Source organism: Lepeophtheirus salmonis, chromosome 1 (assembly GCF_016086655.4).
Source record: "Lepeophtheirus salmonis chromosome 1, UVic_Lsal_1.4, whole genome shotgun sequence".
Lineage (NCBI taxonomy): Eukaryota > Metazoa > Arthropoda > Copepoda > Siphonostomatoida > Caligidae > Lepeophtheirus > Lepeophtheirus salmonis.
In genome coordinates, this window is record NC_052131.2 from 48,707,994 (window position 1) to 48,731,171 (window position 23,178).

The following is a 23,178-nucleotide window of genomic DNA, read 5'->3' on the forward strand; positions in this document are numbered from 1 at the left end:
AGTTAATTAGATCATTTTGAGGACAGCTGGTTTTCTTTTCTGTCTTCGCGACTTTGAAACCTCTTTTGTTTGAGTTGTTATTGGATCGGTGCCTCTTGCGCCTTTCCTCGTGATGGACAAAGGCATTGTTCAGAATGTTGCTCAATTTGGATCGTTTTGCTGCTTCTTTCTTTCGTCGATTCGCCTCTCGCTTCTTGATTTCCCTTTCTGCAGGTGTTCCTTTCGCAAGAGCAATACGATAACTCCTGTTCTTTTTTGGGTCCTGCTCTTCTTTATGTGGGACGGGAGAAACGGTCAAGTGGACCGTGGGTGGTGTAGTTGGAAGAGGGATCCTGAGAGGAATGGGGGAAGCATTTCCAAAGTAACGTCGCAAATCCTCATCTTTTTCTTCATTTATTTGGAAGCTGATTTCACACAACTCCTTCTCGTTTTCATTCTTCTCTAGTCTGATAGGATTCTTTTTTAAACAATTTGAGATCATTTCAGATGGAGGTCCAGAACAATTGGCTCCAAAAATATCTCTTATATCATTTTCATTATAGGCGGTACATTTATGATTGTGAAAACACTCATCATAGGGATTACAATCCTCGGAATCGATATGCCATGGTAGTGGTTCATAATTATTAGAACTTCGTTCAATTGCCTCTAGGATTTCGAAGATTAGCTCCTTTTGTTCGTTGTAGGGAAAAAGAGTATTCCGGTTTTCGGAGGGATGAGTGTGTTCATTTCCAAAGAAAGTCGTGTGTGGCATGATCAATAAACAATGATAATATAAATCTAGAAAGGAAATTGAAGAACCCGCTTTCAGAAACAACTTGTCAACACCTTTCAATGATTCAAACTTAATGATAAGGTGTTTTTTAAATCAATTGTAACCTTTTCAGAAGCACGCGCGCGTGCACAATTGCAAAATGTTCTTGGGAGATGTTGGGGAAATACATGGGGAACTAAGGCTCTCACTTGTTCATGAATGATCCCTTTCTTTATCTGTTTATCCGAAGAAGAGTTAAATACCTTCAATATCTAACTAATGGCTATGTGTAACTAGGTTTCAAGAAGGGATATTATTTGGCTCTCATACCATTTGTCATTAAAAAAAACCATCAAAGAAACATATAAATTTTTGGGGGTTTGGCAATTAAGATATATGGATATAATTCAAGTGTATTAGGCCTAATACAGAGATACTATCTGGTAGATAATGCATAAGAACCAAGATGGGACCTTTATTGTATCCTGCAACTTTTCCTTAAAAAAAACAGAAAAAATGCCTAAAATCATTTGTTAGTAGACCCATTCTTACAAACTATAGAACTATTATTCAATAATTATTGTGAATTCCCTATAAGCCTGGACTACTTTATTTTTCTCTTTCTTTTTATTTATCTCTCCTCCTCTCTTTTTTTTCGATGACCTGCTAATAAATGGACATTTCTTCTAAGATCAATTCAAGATGGAGATTTTTTTCTTGAAATATTGTGATGGATTTATCTCAAATTGACAAGAATATTAAGTGTGTCTGAACAAAGGACTTTTTCAAATAAAAGCTTTGACTTACAGCTACCAAATGCGATATCTTTACTCTTTGTGGCTTTTTTTTTTCTTGGAGTTATGAACCTCTGCAAAAAAAACTCATTTTAAAATTTAAAAAATATATATGTTGAGTTTTAAGGATAAATAAGAATATAAAATATGGTTTGGTATTTTTTTAACAATAGACTTTGAAATATTCTTATATTATTTATCCACATCTTCAACACCCAGCACTTTACAAATCTTTGAATCTTAAAAATGGCGAAAAATACTAAAAACTTTAGGGCCTCTTTCTGAAAGTCCTGAGGCTGATAGAGAAAACTAAGGTCATATTTGGAATATGAATATCAAATTCTATCAATTTCAGTTTATTTCCTTCATGTGAAATATTTGCAGTTGTAAAGGTTTGCGGCCCTGCAAATCGTGGACTCAAGAGATGGATTTAGAAATACATCAATGATTGTATATTCTCAATAATAGGCAAAAAATAATGTTAACAAAACATATAGACTTTTATGACTGAATATGGCCACCTTCATTATCAATCACAGCCTTTAAACGTCGCATGAAGGCCATATAGGATTTTGATTACAAACTCCTCTGACAAGTTGTCCCATGCAGCCATTATGGGGACTTTAGCCAGTCAACATTTGGGTATGAGGTACTGCTGGTTTCCCTCTCCAAAGTACACCATATAGAAAAGTGTTGGGTTCAAATCTGGTGAAGAAGGGGCCATATCTCTTTGGATCAGAATCTAGCCATGTTATCTGCGAATACCTTTTGCCACTGGGCGGACGTATGAGAGGGGGAGCCGTACTGAGTCCACACATAGTTCTCTTCGGGGTAGTTGGTTTTTAGTCATGGCAAGATGGTGTACCTAAGCCTCCTGGCCGATCTTATGTCCAGTCTTGAAAAAGAACTGAGACCACAACTCCAAGGACCATTGTTTGGCCGGATATTTGGTATGGTAAACCCCTTGTACTTCTTCTATTGTTCTGCAAGCCAGCGGTTGTTCCGGTGGTTGTGGAATTGATCAACTGTGAAAATCTTGTTGTCTGAGAAATTTTTCACAATTGACCCATTTGCCTTGATCCATGTGAGGATTTTTTTGCACCTCTCAAGCCTCTAGCTTTCATGCTCTCTGTCAGAAGGTGGCGTGGGGTCCTTGTGAAAGAAACGAATCCCAAGTTTGTCTTTATTGCCCTCTTGATGGTCCTAGGAGTCACAAAGAAGTCGTTGGGGAAGCGATTCATCGACTTAGTGGGATCCTCCTTTATATTCTTCTCCAAACTTAACCAGAACTTCGTATCCCTCTTTAAATCATGCCCTTCACTTCCTGACCTCCTGAAGTGGTCTTCTCTACTTTTTATTTTCATTTTGGGCAACATAAAAATCAGTCTCCTTGATCCTTTAACAATTTCCGTAATCTTCGTCACATCAACTCCAGTATCTATAAGATCTGATATGTGCTGCCTTTTTACCTGTTTCTCGTTCATGAAGATTAAATGATTAGTTTAGTTTGTTTATGTAAAAAGGACGGTAGAAACAGAACATTAAATTAAAAACATTAATTTAAAAAAAATATCCAATCCAAATTGCTTTAGATCGTTGTTAATTTGTAAATAAGATCATCACAATATTTCAACAATAAATATAATGTTAATTTTTATGTAATTAAAGTGCTTTACCTCCAGATTTAGTATAAAAACCATAAGATTAATTTACATTGAACCCTTTTATAACAGAAGCAATGAAGTCATTTTTGTAAAGATGAATGATATGAAGCTCTTATTTATTCCTCTTCCTCATTCCAAATCACTGTATATATATTATCTTTTTAAAGTATATTTTAATATCGAATACTATTGCATATGGGTTTTTTTTTTTATTTAAGGGTATGCCAAGCCTTTTTAATTTAAATTCATTGGTACAGGCAAGTTTGAATGCATGAGTTATTAAAGCATTATAATATTAGGTTTTATCATAACTTATATTACTGTCATTTAAAAAAGTAAATGTGCTATTTACTTACTTATTTTGAGTATTGTTGTGTCGGTTCAACTTGATTTGAATCCATCTTTTTCCCACTCAACTCATATGATGAGGGAAATTTCACATTCGAAAAAAACCAAGTTGAGATTATATTTTTATTTAGTTGGGATGATTTTTATAACGAACCCACAACAAATTTTGTGATTCATGACGCTATCTCTATGTGATTTTCAAAGCAATCACCATTTACCTTATTTACAGCCCGAAATTATAATTGATAAATTTTTACCAAGGAGTTAAACGCCATTGTTTAGCTGCTAAGCTGTTCTCCTACAAAATATTCTTCAAATTTAGCAGGATTACTATGTTGACTTCCGATTGCCTTTTTAAGATGCCCAAAATACCCATGATATCCATCACAAGGTATGTTACTCACATAGTGGGTGTTGTGAATTTTTTTTTTTTTTTCAACATTCTTTATTTGGTTTATATATTATATAGAACATCCATATATATAATAAATCGGAGTGATTGGCGTAAAGTGTGCATAAATTAACATTATAGTTTATATTTAATGCTCCGGGGTAGAATTTCATCTAATATTCTAAAACTCAATCTTAAAAAAAACAACTAGTAAACCATGCAGATTAATAATCATGATAAATATTCGTTAAAATTTCTTAACATCCTTTTTAAAACACTTCTATGATTCCGTTAAGTCGATGGAAGGTACCGGATTTCTTCTACTGCAAAATTCCATGACTCACATCCTGATTTAGCCATTTTCATTATGAGAGAGACATAGCAGGCTGAAGCTACTAAGATGATACCTCTTCACTTATCCTCCCGAACGTGATTATATAGTTCGTCGGTTGGCGATGTGGGCTTTACAATTAAGATTTGCGAAATCCATAGTCATTGTTACTCCAGAAGTTCCACCCTTCTTCTTTGAAATCCCAAAAAGAACAAGACCTTTAACGTATTTTTATTCCTTAATATTTTATTATATATTCATTGCCTCAAAAACGTCTTGGCTCTTAGTTACTCCGTCTCTTATATAACAAATGATCATATCAAATATTGATTGTCTTCAAACAAATAAAAATTTTCATATTATTTATAATGATATTGAATCAAATTATGTAGACTAGACACAATTAAAATTAACCTCTATTCTGTTTCTATTTTTAAGAAAAGGGCCATAATTTGATGTAAGGTTTGATTTGAGAGGCTCCAGATAGTGGCAAAATAATACAACTGCCTGAATCATGATATCATTTAATATAAAGTAAAATCCGCATATAAGAAAAATACGCTTATAATCAACGTTCTGTCAAATATCAATTTTTAATCTATCTGCATATATATAAAATAGAGTTTGTTTGTGTAGTTTATGTGTGTCCACGCCGTTAAATCTATGAGACCGAGACTTTGCAAGGGTGCCTCTTTTGAACCTCATCAGTCTAAGACGGGGGTGTCTATTTTTTTTTTTTTTTTTTTTTTTTTTTTGGGGGGTGTCATAGAAGTGGCTTATTTTTATATGTAGTATAAAAATACTAAATAGGGGATGAGCTATAAATCAAAAAGTGACTCGCTTCTCAAAGAGCAACTATATGAAGAGTTAAGCTTTCTAAATTTATTCAAAATAAAAAAAAATATGGGGAAAAAAAAAGAAATCGGTGAAATTGTATTTTCATTTTTTCAGTTAAAGAAAATGGATTTTTAATGAAATATTGGACCGTAAAAAAAATAAAGCTCATAAAAAAGTTCTTGGGATGTGTTTGAATATAAATTTAACAAATAAAAATGGATGTTTAGCGGAAATATCTGCCATTTTCTGAATAATTTTTTTTTTTAAATCTTTTCTTTATTTCATCAAACATCAATCTTCAATTTTTAAGAAGAAATACCTCAAAACGATGCATTTTGGATCGAAAATTTTAAGTTATAACTGTTTACAACAGACTATTTTGGATTTGTGGAACATTTTAATTACATAATTTTTGCAATATTTGCAAAAATGAACCAGTTATCGAGAGTTATTTTTTCGACGACATTATTTCCCATAACCTTTTTGTTTTTGCAAGCACAACAAATTATTTGTAGGTTTGTGTTCCTATTTATACCAATAAGTGATATTAAATATTTTTTACTTGCAAAATTAGTGTAAAAAAGTTATTATCTCTTCATTTTATTCGTGAATTCCAATTTGGCATTTTTGTTTACAATTACTCAAGATGGACTTCTCATCTATACAAATTTTTTCATGCATATATGTTGTTATGTTTTTGAAGTTTATAACACACTATTTCTATAATTAATTCGTAATAACAGATGTATTATGACTTTCAATGCTCTCCTGCATCTAAACAATAAGAAGAAATAATATTGACCATTGTCAACGTGATTTTCCGCTCCCTCCTTAGCCCGAGTAATGCTGGATAATCCTTTGCTAGTAGATTCAGAAATATGAAGTAAAATATCTGCATTAAGTCACTTTTTATTCCCTTTTTCATATCAACTTCATAGGAATTCATTTTTTTAATTAGTGTTTCTTTTTAAATTCATTTCACATTGCTTTTCAGTCAATACGTGATCATGAGACCCCCCAAAAGCACTTTCATATTGGCACACCCCTTTGCAGAAGAATCCTTTTTGGTTTTTTTCATGCCCTACTGGAAATACATACATATATATATAAATAATTCAAGTATTTCTTGCAACTTTGATAATTTAATAATAGTTGTAGGTATTAAGTAGTGTGTATGTACCTAGATTTGTTAGATTCAAATTTTAGCACACATAACGTCAAGTTTCAAACACCAAAGTGCATAACTTTAGATTTCCTCCCTATACATTTAAATGGATAAATGATTCAATTAATGTTGAAGTCAGCTCAAACCTTCATGAGTGCAATTGATACTGATATTATGTTTATATTTTTTAAAAAAGTAATAAATTCTATGTTAGTCTAACTTATATATTTCCAATCCTCATTTTTATCATTATCCCTCATATTGCGCAGGTTGCTTTTATTCAAAATCTACGGGTCCCGCATTTTTTGTGACCAAGACTGATCACAGTATAACTTTACGTCTCGACTAAACAAAAATTTGAGACACACCAACCATAACTTTTCTCGACAGAATTTTGAAACTGCTGATTTATTGTACAAAACAAAGAGGTGTTTTATTTTATTACTCACCAGTGGTGTCATATCTGTGATTTATTCAAGTTTTGTATTTATTGTTTTTCTAAGGTAAATAGGGAAATAATCAAATAATTCCCAAAAACTCAGGAAAAATATTACATTCATAAGTGAACTCACATATGTCTTAAATCACATTAATTAATTAGGATCAAAAGAATTAAGTAGATCGAGAGAGGTGGGAAAGATAATTTTCAAAATGGCGTTATCCGGGTTTTAATAGGTTAATTAATTTAAAAACTTTTGATTTGTTCTTTTTTTAGTGAGAAAAATACCAATCGTAAATTGGAAAAAAAATCTGATTGCACGTTATATAAGAGTCTATAATTGGTCATTTATATACTGAAGACTATGTATACACATAAGTAGGTTTATCAACCCAAACCAAAAAGTATTCATATTCGTCTTTAAAATCCAATCTTGCTTATTATTAATTTGTTGTGATTGTGTCAGAAGTCTCCGTAAATTGGTGTCAGACAATATCCTATTGTCCGTATTGGCTAGACTTTTTTAGTATCCATGATACGTAAAAAAATGGTGTGGTAAAAAGCCAACCAAAGAACGTGCACACATTTTCGCCATACTTTTTTTTTAACTAACTAAGGGTTATTTCCATATAAAGTAGAATAATTATTAAATAAAAGAGGGAATTGAATTAAAACAACACTCCATGTTAATGAATGTGTTGTAGAATTTAAAGAATATTTATCATTTATAGTTCTTTTTTTATTATTAGAATAATAGTTATGAAATTAGGATATTTTAATTCTTTAAGAAATTCATTGCCGTACTATTGTTTTAATTATCCATTTCATTGCATAACTGTGACCCGTCAACCCAAAGGAAATATTGCATAATTTTTCGACAATATTCTCTGACTAATTATAGTACATTTATATCAACAAGTTATTCTTATTAAAAGCTACTTAAAGTATCCAAAATTGATCGTCACAATTAAACAATGAAAAATTGATAGATTTTATTTGAAAGGGCCATATTACATATTAATATAATTTAAAATAGGGCTATTCCTAGCCAAATCCATCAATCAAATCCATCAATCAAAAACAGCATCATCTTCAATTTTTAAAAATTTGGGACATATTTTAATATTAGTTAAAAACTCAAAAATCCAAAATTTGAGTCTTTTTTCCACCCTCTAGTTCAGGATTTTGTATAAACCAACAATAGGAATTTTCACACATAAGATCAGGAGGTCAATATTTTGACCTAACAAAATCAAACATGTGCATTTTCAAATTCACAGAAATTACTACATACTAAAAATCAAGTATATATATATTGCAAAAAAGTTTAATATTTATAATATATATTTTTTTTAAATTCTATCTAAGCACACATTTTCATTTGTAGTATTTCAGTGGAATCGAATGCATCCCTAAAAACTTATTGTATATGTTTATAATATATTACAAATTGACATATGAAATTTTTGGTGAAATTGAAAATGGACATGTTTCTTTTCTTTCATGTCAAAATATTGACTTTGTGACTTTATGGATAAAAACTCATTTTGTTAGCTTATACAAAAAAAGAATAATGCAATTGTCTATTAAATGATTTTCTAAGGTAAATCAATATCTTCAAAAACATTTAAAATACAACCATTAAAAAATAGAGTAGGTGGCGTCGAGGTCAAAACTTTAGAAGCCGTTAGATCCTGAACTGGAGGTCAAAAAAGACTAAATTTTTTGAGTTTTTAACTAATATAAAAATATATTGCCAAATTTTGAAAAAATCGAAAATGGTGTTTTTAAAAAAGTTTTTTGATTTGCTATTTAGATTAGTTTTATTGGCTTAGAGATGGCCTCATAATTAGCTGCAGTTACATTTGTTACTGGCCTTTGACATAAAATCCAAGTGCTCAATGATGGAGTCATTTTGGTATGGGGTTCTGCAGGCAAGAGGATCTACTTTCTACAAATACAATAATCCAGTAGATTCAGATCTAGTGATTAGGGAGGAATTTTGTATGGTTTATGCACTTTTTACTGTATCTGTTGTCAGGAGTGGGTTCTCAAAGAGACACCCCTATCCTTTTTTTATGCTCCTTGACACGGTGGACCTTGAGACATTGAAGTCCACGGTCATCTTGGTCAAAATAACAAGAAAGGGGGAAAATATGATGGGTTTTATTTATAGAGTACTTCTTGGATTAACCATAAATGATCTTTAGAGATAATGGAAATTTCTAGAAAAGGATTGGACTTACCTATAACGTATAAGTAAGGGTAAATTATAATATAATTAATGATTTTTTATCTTATCATCTACTCTTGAAAGTAAAAATGATGTTAATTTGTGGGGAGTAACAAAGGAATGAACAATTATAATTGACTTACTGTAGGGTGTACAGTGAACTTATGTAAGTATGTAACCTTCAAATGAATCCCATATACTGCTTGATATTAATCATTAACATATGACTTTGAAGATTTTCCTATTCATCTTGGGTTTTTTTTTCTATATCTGACAAAAAATACTTGATTTTACATATACATCGGAACAAGGATCCTTTTGAATCCAGACATACTCAAAAATACAATTCCTATTTACGAATGAAAAAAAAAAGATGAGTATCATTTGATTAATTTTTTAGACAGTGTATTTTTGAATTGTAGCTTCAATTATCTACGTACAATATTGGTAGATGAGTACAGCATATTAGCCAAAATATGAGTGAAAAGATGAATAGAATACTATTCTCATCATTCAGAGACTCTTTTTCCGGTATGGAAAAATGTAGACTCATAATAAATAAGGAGAATAATTATAATTTGAATAACATCATTATCAACTTATTATCTATTTACAATGGACTAGGAGTTACTCTGTTGTTGTAATGAATTGTGTAACCTTTTTTTTTTTTTTTTTTTTGCCATCATTATTTAGAATAATTTGGGGAGGAGGAGGTAATTTGATGGTGGATGCAAATATATTATTTGTATGTAATGTACAACAATATAATTTTCCGTGAAGGATTCACTCATATGCCTTTCTACCTCCACCAACGAAGTTTGAATTTTGTTCTAGGAGCGGATGATTTGAATAAATGTTTATAAAGTATACATCGTGGGGTGATATACAAATTGTTGGAACTCAGATATTTACAAATTATCATAGTTGCCATTTCATTTTTCGATTTATTTTCTTTCAATATACATGTTGGTCATATTTTTTACAACTCAAAGAATATCCATCAATTTTGGACAACTTGTTACATTATGCAGATTATTTACAAAGGTTTTACCTCTTGGTTTCTAACTTTGGTCCATACTTAAAATTTTTTTAAATAGGCTGTTGGAATTTATGGCCTATCTTTGGTTTTTGTCTTTCTTTTCTAATTTATCGAGTCAAACTATATCAGATTGACTCAAATCAACTCAACTCTACTTTGAACATACCAATAAATTATTTATAACAGTTAGAGCCAGAAAATAATTATAATACCTAAGTATAATATAATGAGTTTGGGCATAATTAATGAAAGCGTTCCTTCATTCTCTTCTAATCTTTCATATCAAGGAAGTCTTCTACTACCGGGTGCAGCGAAAAAATCTTTAGACTTCGTTTTTGCCATATAAATCAAGGTTTTTGTGAATGTGTTAAAATTGTCCGGTCAAATATTTAGAAAAACTAGATCTTCCTTAGTGTCTTAGAAGCCGAAAAAATGCCATCTGAACGTGACCAACGAATTTCGGTCCGTGCACTTTTGAACGCTGGCAAAAACCAACGGAGCTCCAACATAACCCAGACATGAATGTGGAGTTCCAGAAATATGGTACGCCTGCACACACGTCCAAAAAGGCCCAGAAGTGACTGGAGGACATTTTGTCTTTCTGACCAAAGAAAATGTGCCCCCTACTCACCAGATACTAACTCATTGAACATCACTTTTGGGCTCCATGTTGAGTCTAAGGCCTGCACCGTCTGTCAACCAAATATCAACAACCTCAAGGACACCCTCAACCAGCAATGGGATTCCATGCCTGAGGACAACATCCACAATTGGTTGCTGAAATGCATCTTGATAAAGTTTTAGATTGAAAGTGTTAAGATTTTTCGACGTACCCCGTACACCTCCTATTTATACCCTTTCCTTGAACTTTTATTACTCCAGCATGTTGGTTATCATCACACCTTACATATAATTTATTGTGTTTTAACAAGACTAAATATTACATAAAGCCTTTGAACAATTTAGCAAAACACAATTGTTAGTTAATTGTTTACTTAATTATTGTTTGCAATTTTGCCTTATGCTCTTTGCAAATTTTTCTTCCCTTTACAGAATTTACCTTGATAATTGGGTTAAAATGGTTAATTAAGGGAGACGGTGTAGTTAGTTATAGAGTAATATTCGACCCAACGAAAATTACGTTGTATGTATACTGATCACGTGGTTTTAGTTCCACCACTTTATTTTTACACATACTAGAAGGTACATATATATATAACAGATGTAGTTATCATGCCCTCGTTTCCTTGGAGTTTTCGTCGTTATGCAACACAAATATGGGATATTACTTACACAATTATTTATTCATGACAAAATTGAGACATTGTTTCGTGAATGCTCAAAGTATCATCATGTTATGAGCCATAATAATTATATTTACTTCACTTAATTTGTTCTTTGCAAAATTTGCATTGTAAACTCAATTCTTAAATGGTGAGGCTAGTTGGAGTAATTACTTGCACCATCAAAATATATAATTATTTCGAAGTAGTATTAGAGTTAAGCAGGAAAATTTGGATTAATTATGTAATTATTGAAATAAAATTAAAGTGTCATTTCGAGTTGGAGAAAATAAAGAAGGTCTTTAAAAAAATTATATTAAAAAATATATTTATATGAAGTGTTAAAGTAATTAGATTAAAAAGGCCTATAGAAGGCTTGACCTTTCCCCAAAAAAGCCTTTTTAAAATAAAATGAAGTGTTACATTCTAAAAACTTCATTCTATAAATATTAGGGAAAAAATATCAAGGAAGGGCAAAATATATTTTTGGTCTTTAAAAAAAAGTCCTTTGATATTAGGGGAAAAAAGTTAACTTTAACAACAGCCTATTTTTCTAAGAAATGTGAAAATTTGGGATATGAATACTCGTGGCTAAATCGAGGTGAGTGTTAATTAAAAAATATACATATTTGTTGGTAAGTTATATGTGTGCTCTTATTAACTATTTCTTCTTATTTGGACAATTTTAGCAAATTAGCAAAAAAAAAAAGGAGCACTATACTTTATAATAAGCTTTTTTAGTAAACTATGTTGTTTCTCAAAGTTAACCTATTTTTATGATGGAGCTTAAAAGCTCATCTCAATTAAGCCAATATTCACATCCATAAGAGCGTTGTTTATAGGGTTATCTCTGCGTCATCTTGCACCCGTTAAAGTTTTCTAAGTGTGTTTATACCTTATGGCCTGATCAGACATCATATATGATGAAAATGGGAGTTTTTGTATATATTTTAGCTAGTGGAGCCTTGGCTTGTTTTGGAGTTGTTAATGCACGAGTATGTACGGTTTACCTGTCTTATTTAAATATTTTTTAGCATTTATTTATATGGTTCCTACATTTATCTCTTTACATCTATTTATATACATACATATATCTAAAAAACGATTCGAGAGTTTTTGACTCAAATCACCTCAAAAATGAGTCTTTAAAGAATTGCAGAGTTGCTCAGAATTTTAATGAGCTATTCATAGATGTGGATGTACTAGGATTGGATTTGATTCATTGAACGAGATGCTGGGAAATATTTTTTAAATTTCTGGATACCAGGAAATAACAGGATTCCGTTAGTAATTAATAACTACATTAAAATTAAAATATTTATTTTTATACTTTTTGAGCTAGGCATACCCATACAGGGTTATCTAGAGGTACACATCATTTTTTGTCAATTTTTCAAGAGTAAAATTTAAACACGAGGTTTTCTGAGTACATTTATTTTACAAAATTATCTGAAAATAGTGATCTCCACAAATTTTATTCTATATGAGAGCCCTCAGCTCTAATAATTTCCTCAATGCGAAGCCTAAATCCGTTACAGACCTTCACTATATAGTCAAACTGGACCTCAGCCCACTCCTTCTTGATGGAAGCCTCTAGAGACAGGACACTCCTGTGAGGAGTCCAACAGACTCTCTCCTTTAGACGTGCCTAGATAGATAAGTCCAAGGGATTCGGCTCTGGAGAGGAGGGAGGCCACATATTGAAGTCCCAAAAGTACGAAAAGTCGTATCTCAGGAAGGTCTTTGTCTTCGAAGCGTGATGACACGAAGTGAGTGAGAACAAAGTTTTTCTCGAAGTTTTCTCTGGACCATGGTAGCCCTTTCTGATCCAAAAGTTTGATGTAAACATCTGTATTGAGCCGTTCCTTCCTCTCCACAAAAATGGAAGGGTAGACTCCACAATGTCCAATGCTATGGTTCCGGCTGGATTTTTTGTTGTGACGACATGTCTCACTGAAGCTGAAATATTGGCTGGATGTTCGGCTTTACTGTAGCATTTGTTCTGTTTATTCACAGTGGCATCAACGGCTATAATTTTTCATCAGAAAAAAAAAACTTGAGAAAATTTTGAATCTTCTTTACTTTTTCTAACCGTATCGGCTTTCTCTGTTCATAGATAAGATCTCTTGTTGACCTCCTCTGTGATTTTGCACCCATTTAAAATGTGTACCACAAGATAAGATCAACCCTATATATTCTCAATTATAATGTTCTTCATTCTATTAATACCACAAATCATTCGTTGGTTAGTTTTGATAAAATCTCTGGATCCCTCTTTGTTGAGCATAATTTATGAAGAATGCATGTACCACATCATTTTTCAAGGTAGAAAGCGTAAAATTTTAAAAGGTGTTATTCTGAAATATTGTTATATTTTTGCCGTTGTTTTTTTGTATATCTATTGCTTACCAGGATTAAAGCAACTTTTTCAGATCAATTTTGATCTAACTTCGTACGAAGATTTTAACTCATAGACTCAAAAGTGTCTGGCTTAACAAAGAAAACACTTTTTTTCGTTCAAATTTGACTTTTTTAAATTATTATTATTATTCACTTTATGTAGTGGAGTACCCTTAACACTTTTTAGGTCATTGTTTAGGTTGAATTATATTTTTTTCCAATCAAGATCCTGGTATGTACCTTTAATTTACATGCTATAGAAATTATTCTGAAGTTGAAATGTACTCTCTTAGCCTTTTATTTGAATAAAATATTAGCTATAAGCTAAAATTATTTTTTTCAAAATTGAATGTGGATTCAACATATTATCGTCAATTTCTAAAAACAAATTTATCCGATTAACCCTTTGGAAGCGCCGCAAATTGTACTTAAAGTAGCCGAAATTGATTGACACAATAAAACAATGAGAAATTTATATATTATATTTGAAAATGGTAAAATTTCTCAAATATAAGTCTCTTAAATCAAATAAAGGTTCTAAAATATAGTAAAAACTCACAGGTATCTTAAATTGCAACACAAATTTGAATACGAATCCTATAAATGGATCAAATACGTCTATGAAATATTGGGGTGCATTTATATAAAATAAATTAGGGTTTCCCCTTTTTCTTAATTTTTGTTCAAGATTGTTTTTATGTTGACGAACCACATATCTTGTAAGTACATACATAACTTAACTTGATAAAAAGCATATGAGTATATGAACAAACATACCTATTGTATATGATGCAAAAAGGGCAAACCCTTGCCCTTTTTGCTCAGAAAATGACATCACGTCTTGTTATATCAAATCATTTTACGATATCAATGAACGTGATCCTTGCAAAATACAGGTCTTATTTCTTCCTTTACATACAAAATACGTATGTTGTAAATTGATTCATCAACTTAATGAGGATATAGGAGAGTGCTGGTTTTTCGGAAGGCATGGGGGCTTGCCTAAGCCCAGCGCTTCATTATAAGAGTTAGATATTACCTTATATTTTAAAAAAGACCTTCTAAACAAATCTCAAAAATGTATTATCTAAAAATATACATATAAATGTCACCTCGACAATAAATAAAGGGCCCTGTATTTTGGCTTTATTTACGGTAAAAAGCGGCCCTGTAATGTAAAAAATAGGCCCCGTAAGAAGTTTACCATAAATTATTTTTGTTGCACGTATGCAACATAGCCCAAAAAAGTTTTTTAAATATTATTCAACAAAAATGTGTCAAATTACAACTTTTTTATATCTAAAATAACCCTGTTGGTAAGTGTGATCAGATATCAGTATTATTTTGCATCAGCAATTATGCTTATAGATAATACTTACTTAGTAGTTAGAAAAAAAAATTAAAAGATATATATTTTTAAAATTATATTACTTTTTACGATTAACGCGAGAAAAAAATATTTTTTATCCAATGAAAAAACATTTTAGAGTTAATCTCTTTAAAAAAAAAATACCAGTTCCATACTTATTATCCTAAAAAAACAAAAAACATTAAATTTTAAGTTTTTTTTTTTTTTTTTTTTTTTTTTTTTTAGAATAGACAGTTTTTACTCATAATTTCCATAGCAACTATGTTATTTTAGAGTATATCAAAATGAAATGATAGTTGGTAATTAATGTTTGCCATTAAATAATACATTTGAAGACGGAAAAATTGGAACTTGTATGGACAAGTTGCAACTTGTATATAGCAGCTATATATTTCCCTTAGGCCTCACTCAAGATAAAACCAGCCCCCTGGTATAGTATATTGTTACATATTTTTTAAGACATTCTACAACCTACAGAGTTTTACGTCAAATCGGGTGTGGCACATACTTTTTTTTAATATGAACTTTTGTTTTTTTGAAAGATCAGATTTTTGGTATTTGTTTATTATAGCAATCCTAGGCCTTGGGCGTGCTGCTTTAAAGAGTAATAGACTGAGATTGTAAAGAACATTGTGAAATTATAATATTATGCAGAAACTGCAAAAGGTTTGTATGTTGCTCCTATGCATAGGAGCAAGACTTCTTTGTATAAAAATATTCATGGTTTGCTCTTATGGGGCACGATTAGTGAGTTTCATAGTAATTATCTATATATTTGATTATTTAGGCTGGTTAAAAAACTATCTTTGTAACAAAATATTTACCCTATGGGAATCCATAAAAAGTATACAAGAGTAGATAATGTTTTGAGTTACCTACTCCATCAGTTTATTTTTTCTATTGTGAATGCATCGTTGACTACAACATCAGGGAAGTGATTCGTGACAATTGCCTTCTTTTAGTTGGTAGGCGGATGTTGTTGCTATTAGCAAAGTCTGATTAGAACGGGCGTTTATTATTTGTATTTCACATTTTCCATAATTCATATTTGCTCTAGAAATATTGAATATAGAATCATAAAACTAAAACCTGGCACATAAACAATTGCCCCAAAATATTTTACAAAAAAAAGAAATTTTTTTTGTGTGTACTGCAACACAACATTACTGAGCCAAGCCAAATCAAAATTGGCAACCAAAAGTGCTCTGCCTCTGGTGACAAAAAAAAAAAAAATATTGTATGGAAATTTTATTATCACTCTTTTAAATAAAAAATAATTATCTTTTAAATGAGCTCTAGCTGGTCTCTCTATCACCAAAATCCCGCTCGTGGAAAAAAATTGAGGGATTTTGATCATTTCAAGCATGTCACCTGTGACCCCCAAAAGTAACAAACCAAAAGTCTGTTGAGGGTGGGAAAAGTGACTTGGGTACCATGTGAAGAGCATTCAGAAGATCATTAGGGCCCTCAAGGTCAATGGTGGCAAGAGCCAGGGTCCACAAGCAAAGAGATACGACAACATTCAGGCTCTCAAGGAAAATATGAGGAGGACCTGGGCACTGTCTTTGAGACATTCAAGGTTAAGGAGGTGTGTGTCAAAGTCAGGGAGAGGATTGGTTAAGGTTCTGGCATTAAACGGAGAACATTTAATGCAATGTTTAGTAAAAATGCTTACTTTTCCGTCATTTTGAATTAATTAACCATTTTTGAGCAGGGTAGAAACTGTTCTTTCCAATGGTCTCAATTAAAGTTCAATCCTATCACTAACATGATATTTAAAAGGCTCTAAAGCGTAATGGAAGCTATGTCGGACCTTATCAATATGAACTCTTCCTCAAAATTCCCTTCAAAGCGGGAAATTCAAAATTATTGTGTATTAAATATGTAATTCATTTATATATATGTATAATACTGAATTAGAATCAAAAGAGGGAGAGAGAGAGCGTGAATCCTACGGTTTTTGAACTTCCCTTAGTTACTTATAAAATTTTAATAGCAAAAGTAACCAAGTGACTCATTTAGTAGGAGTACAAAGATACGGACGTGCCCGCACAATAGCGCCCTCTTTACTCAAACTATTAATACCTTTCATAGATCATTATTTCTAAGACAGTATCATGTAGTTTCAGTTCAATCTGCATGAGTATCCCGGTATCATGGGTCGTTTGAAATAGTTGAGATATTTTAATTTTTTGTTCCATCTGTGAAGATTGAGGCACAGCATGCATGTGCCTCAATTAATAACATCACACATCATGAATTTTAAATTAGTGATTTAAAAAAATCTTCCTCCATTTCTACGACTTCGTAAGTTTTTTTTTTTTTTTTTAAATCTATAGTAGTGGAATTCATAGAATGTTTAGAGACTGATGGTTGATTTGTAACGTGGAGTACACATATCGTTGACTCTCTAATAACACGTTCTCAAACTCCCACGATATTCTTGCACATATTATTGTTATTGTCTTCAAGTTATTATTATGACTTTTTTTTGTGTGTGCGTCTTCAAAATACTGTTACTCTTAAAATTCCACCTCATATGGTATTGTTATTAATTACTGAAATGTAAAAAGAGACCCACCTCATTTCAATTCACCATCATCTCCATACATCGCCTCCCACGCGGCCTTAATTTGGACTTGTTTCTTGATTATTGACTTACGTACCATATAATTATGATTTATGGTTTGGAATAATAATTAAGGATATTCCAAACGTTATTCAGCCGGTGCTTTGCAACTTTCACAAATTCCCCTTTGTCTTAAAACATATTTTCGTTGTTAGGGAGTTATTGACCTTATTTATAATAACATTTGTAATTGTATTTTTTATTCGTTAACTTAGCTAACCTTTTTAATATACGAAATAATAACATGAAAGGGATTTAACCTTTTCTTAGCATCCAAATGAATGTCGAGTCTTTTTATTCATCAAGAAAATACAAGTTCATTATCTATGCATTCTAGGTGTATATTTCCCACTCTTTTGAAAGGTATATTTATTAGAAAAACAAAACTATCGTTACTACGATCATCTCTGCATTGAATGTGATTTAACAATTATTCCAGAGCGTGTGAATTCCATATTATTTCATATTAATGAAAAGCAACGTTTGTAGGAAAATACATATACTATTCAGTCTCAACAATTCATCTACATAAGAAATATATGTTAAGATATATTCATGAGTGAATAAAGCCAGTACAGAACACTTATGTACGTTGAATGAGTCAAGGTGAACCAATAATGATCAAAGTTAGGCTTCGTAATTATGCAAAATACTCTAACTTTGTTAATCGTTTATTTTAATTACTTTTATTTATTGTACATATTGGTATGCCTAAGCAGTTGTTAATTATTGATGAGATCCGATGAATGTTATGCATATATGAGTGTGTGGAGTCAGTATAACTTTATCTATGAGCATTCCTTCATTTTTCTTTATTTTCCAGATGTACCGTGGATCCTTATTTGTTTGAAAATTTTCAAACGGAGAAAGGAGATCTTCTACGAGCTGGATTCAAGGCCTTCAAATTCCCTAGCACAAATGTAGTTTTGTTCAAAGCAAACGTCAACGTCTGTCTAGACAAATGTGAAGGGGTAAGTTGAGCATCATACCTGCTTTATTTTAAAACTACTGTTTACTCGTTTGTAGATTGAATGTGCTAATGATGAAATCGGTTATGGTAAGAAACGAAAACGAAGAAATGTGCCTCTTGCATCTCCAAGGAGAAATAAAGTCTACGAAGTCTCCATGTCTACCCTTGTACGCGTTTCTGATGATGAAGAAATCACTGAGATCCTTGACATTAAGAGCACCAAGGGCAGCGTTGAGCCACTCGGAAAATCCCGATTTATTTTGGGTAATAGGAAGGCTTCTAAAGAAGGAGGTGGTACTTAAGTTATAACAATATCCCTGAGGGAATGAAGGTTTAATTTGTATTGTTTTCATATTTTCAGCTGTAGAGTTCTCTTCTGATTTTGGAGCTGAAAAATACGTGGACTTTGAGGGTTACTCATCAGCATCTTCATCACCTATCCATCTTCTATCTGCCTCTACTCTTGCATTACTCATTTCTTTCTTATTGACTCTTGCTCGTTAATGGCTCAGATCTCCGGTCTTTGTTTGAAAATATTCAAGATTATTTTAATTAATTAACCCTTTATGTAATTGTATTATTTTATATATTTCTTTTCAATATTTTTTTTAAAGGCTGGATAAAATGTTCTTGAATATTATATTTTATGAAGAAAAAAAACAAAAAAAAAACGAAACAAGATCTTTTTTTTACAAAAGATAAAACCCCTAAAAATCCCTAGATAATTATCCTTAATACTAATCATAACAATCTGTTAAATTATAATAACTTTATCATTAGATATGTATGTGCTCGATAATTTTTTTTTTTTTTTGTGTGAACCATGTGAGGAATTACCTCAAACTCGAAAAATCCATTCATAATTGCAAATGATGACCAATTCAACCCTTTTTTTATATTATATAAATGATTATGCTTAAAATATAAACAAACCCCATTTTTAACCTTTAGTGATGTAAGAAATGAATTAATATATATCTATATCCACATATATGTTAATTATTGTATGTTATTAATGTGTCATAAATAGCCCAAAGATACCTTTGTTGTGTTGGGTTATACCCACATTTCCTGCCATGAAAGTTTTATCCGCTACAAACTACCTATCTCTTTTAATTAAGATATGTCTTTACAAATAAAGGGAATTATGAATGCCACTCATCAACAAACACACACACACACAAAGTATTCGTAATGACCTTTTTTTAAATACCATCCTCTAAGCATGAATCCTGTTCCATCCCAGATTGTGGCTTTATGAATGATCATGGTTGGGATCACTCAACTTTGTTTGTATATCTCTAAGATCAGGCTTAAAATAAATACATATATCTCGTAAAATTCTCAATAACCCTACTAAAAAAAACCTTTGAAAATCTTCCTTGCCCAACCAGGTCAGGTTCTAAAAAAATGTTGCAAAATGTTATTTTTCTTTATCTTGTTTTTATTGTATGTTGTGTAATGTCATCATTGTTAATTTTATTAATGAAAAATATATTGTAGAGGCATTTCATTGGATCTCCAAATCATTCAAGTTTCTTTTGAACATTCTGTTCCAATAAGTACTTCTGTTTCACAATTTTAGGTTGGAAATTTCTTTCTTACATATACACTATATAGTTAATTTGTTTTATGCTATGATTATGTAATCCCAAAAATGTTTAATTCTTATGTAACTACTTATCTGATGGATTGATGCTCATATCTGGCTACTAGTGCTAGTAACCCAACAATCTTTAGAGCGCTCACTAACAAAAAAACAAAACAAAATTAACGTATATTTAATACAAATCTTAAATGATAGTGAAAAAGCACATGAATAATGATATATGGACTAGTGTTGAGACTCGGTCCAGCACCGAATTTTTTTTTCTAGATCAACTATCATTCATTTTTTTCAAAAAAATCTTAAAAGTACACGATAAGTTCCAGAACAAATAATTTATACATATAAAAGACGGCGGGATCAAAATTAATCCGAGCTATCTCTGTTTAAACTTCGGATAACGTCATTGAATTTGAAAAAACATATGATGTCAGGTTATAAACAATTTATCTGTAAAATCGGTCCAGACCAATTTTTTAGGGACCAAACTAGACCGAACTTTTCATTTGGACCGATCTAGACAGAATATTTATATAAGACCGGTCCAGACCGAGCTTTTTTGTCGGACCAAATTAATTTGGTCCAACAAAAAAATATAACGGTATCAGACCGGTCAAGGATTTCCAGATCGAAGCCCAACTCTAATATGTACATGAGAGAGCAATAACAAAAACAAACAGAATAAAGTGATCTTGTTATACATACACATGCATGTATTAATTAATACGACAGCATTGTTATAAGAACTTGCATCAAAATATGTTTATGGTATGTACAGTGACCATGTGACTTTATGATATATTCAAACAGACAGAGAGACAAACTTTTCTCTATTAATATAGATTTCATTCCGAAAATATAGGGCAGGGATATATTCTTTAGATCTCTAAGCCTCTCTTTCAAAAGATAAAAGGGCTGAAATCGTAGAAAAACTAACCAACATCCAAGCCCGGTGTTATTCAATTAATACCTGGCTTGGATGTTGATCGGAAAATAAGCACCGCTTATTTTTGAAAAATTAACGGGACATCCTTGAAAGGCGAATTTTGCTGTTCATTTTTTGGCTCCTTTTTAATATTCTCTCAGGGTATAATTTATCCCAAGAGAAACATAAAACCAAGTTTGGATACGTGTTCCATTTGTCCAATTTTTTTTTCTCGCTAGGAGCGCTGAGGATATCATGAAAAAAAAAACGACGATTGTCATATGACTATGTGTCACCATATGTTATAAGTATACGTTGAAGTTGATACAATATATATATGGGACTTATATAAATATTCCATACACAACATTAAAAAAAGTCAATATCTTTAGTTAGTTTTTATGAAACAATGAGTATCCTCAGATATATTTTATTCATTTTTCTTTTAAGCTATCTCTTTATTATTTGTTTTACTGAATGGCAAAGAGTCTCCAATGCAGAAGATTTCAAAGATATTTACAGTTCACGATCCACTCTTCAAATAAATAATGCGTCAAGTAAACTTGTAGTGAGGCATTCTGAAGAAGAGCTTGAGGAAATAAGGCGGATCGAGGCTTTTGAACAGCAAGTTGTCTATAATTTACGTAAAAACCATATGTTCCATGGAAAGAAAATCCTTGCTGGAGACTTTGAGAATAGATTTAAAGTTAATTTCAAAGGTCAAATGGGTTCAAGGCTAGAGATCCGTAAATCACCATTGGAGCTTCTCTGTGATATGAAAAATAAAGTGAAACTTCATATTTTTCAACAAGGTGATCCTTTTTTTAGATCTAAGAAATTAGATCAATACTTCATGTACAGTCCGGTTCTTAGTAACAAAACATTTAACAGCTGTGCCATTGTGACAAACTCTGGTTCTTTGATTAACTCTGGACTTGGAACCTTCATTGACAGTCATGACATAGTCATACGCTTTAATGGTGCTCCTACCTCTGGATATGAAAAAGACGTAGGTTCAAAAACCTCTCTTCGTGTCGTGAATAGCCAAGTTTTATACAAGTTTGAGAATGAATTTAAGAACTTTAATTCACTCTCTCCAGTGATCGTTTGGGATCCAACTAATTATAATGCTAGTGTTCGAGAGTGGTACTCAAATCCAGATATGCCATTTTTCGATATTTTTTTTGCACAGCGACGGATGAAACCAGAAGAACCTTTGTATCTTTTACATCCAGGAAGTCTATGGTCCCTCTGGGACTGGCTCCAATCTCAATTGAAATGGCCGATTGTTCCAAATCCAACAACATCTGGCTTTTTGGGATTAGCTATTGCAGTTCAACATTGCAGCATTGTTAGAACTTTTGAATATATTCCATCACTCCGCTATTTCAATAAATGTCATTATTATGGAATGAAGGTATGGACTCAGTATGGATCTGGTCATCCATGTACCTACGGTAGCTGGCATCCTGTTTCTTCAGAAAAATTAATGACATTGGCTCTCAACATAGGGAAAAAAAAAGAAATTTACTCCGATGGATTTGTAACAATTCCTGGATTTCCAAGTCTTAAATGTTAAATACTTGTAAGGAATTATTATTCCTTCATATTTGTAAAATACTTTTAGCATTTAATTAATATATTGCTGCTACACCATGCTAACAAAATGTGAAATAATTAGCTTTAACAATATTTACCTCATTTTTTCTTCACATATTGGATCAATGAATTGTATGTATAAAATGTAGACAACCTGATTGAAAATAATCTATCAGATGTTATTCTCTGTATAGCCATCGAATACTGAATACATATATATAATAAATAAAATATATTTATTAAGAAAGAGTAAATACTATTTAATTCATTGTTGATATACAGTAGAATGTTTTGAAATATTATCATATAGTTAATTTGTGAATAGTTCTACATTTCCAAAGGTATTTTTAGATATAAAAACATGCTCTGCAATGTTTACTCGACATAGAAAAGTATTTGCAT

At 31.5% G+C, this 23,178-nt stretch overlaps 2 protein-coding genes across 3 annotated transcripts in view; both read left to right on the forward strand.

The window, feature by feature from the left end:
* Positions 1 to 20,159, forward strand: part of qsm (Zona pelucida superfamily protein qsm) — a 53,300-nt gene extending 33,141 nt beyond the window's left edge. Inside the window, exons 6-8 of one of the 2 annotated variants that reach the window (XM_040727285.2) lie at positions 18,500 to 18,647; positions 18,703 to 18,940; positions 19,008 to 20,159. In XM_040727285.2, the coding sequence (XP_040583219.1) occupies positions 18,500 to 18,647; positions 18,703 to 18,940; positions 19,008 to 19,150 (529 nt within the window). In that variant the 3' untranslated portion in view covers positions 19,151 to 20,159. The remainder of the gene's footprint in view (positions 1 to 18,499; positions 18,648 to 18,702; positions 18,941 to 19,007) is intronic. The other variant, XM_040727286.2, reaches the window with a different exon arrangement.
* Positions 20,160 to 21,480: 1,321 nt separating this feature from the next.
* Positions 21,481 to 22,869, forward strand: LOC121131888 (beta-galactoside alpha-2,6-sialyltransferase 1). Its single transcript, XM_040727287.2, has one exon. It carries the CDS (start codon positions 21,587 to 21,589, stop codon positions 22,754 to 22,756), a length of 1,170 nt encoding a protein of 389 aa, XP_040583221.1. The 5' UTR covers positions 21,481 to 21,586; the 3' UTR covers positions 22,757 to 22,869.
* Positions 22,870 to 23,178: the final 309 nt, after the last annotated feature.

Bases quoted from the DNA above. Each gene is read 5' to 3' on its own strand.
- LOC121131888 (XM_040727287.2), top strand. From the start codon at position 21,587: ATGAGTATCCTCAGATATATTTTATTCATTTTTCTTTTAAGCTATCTC.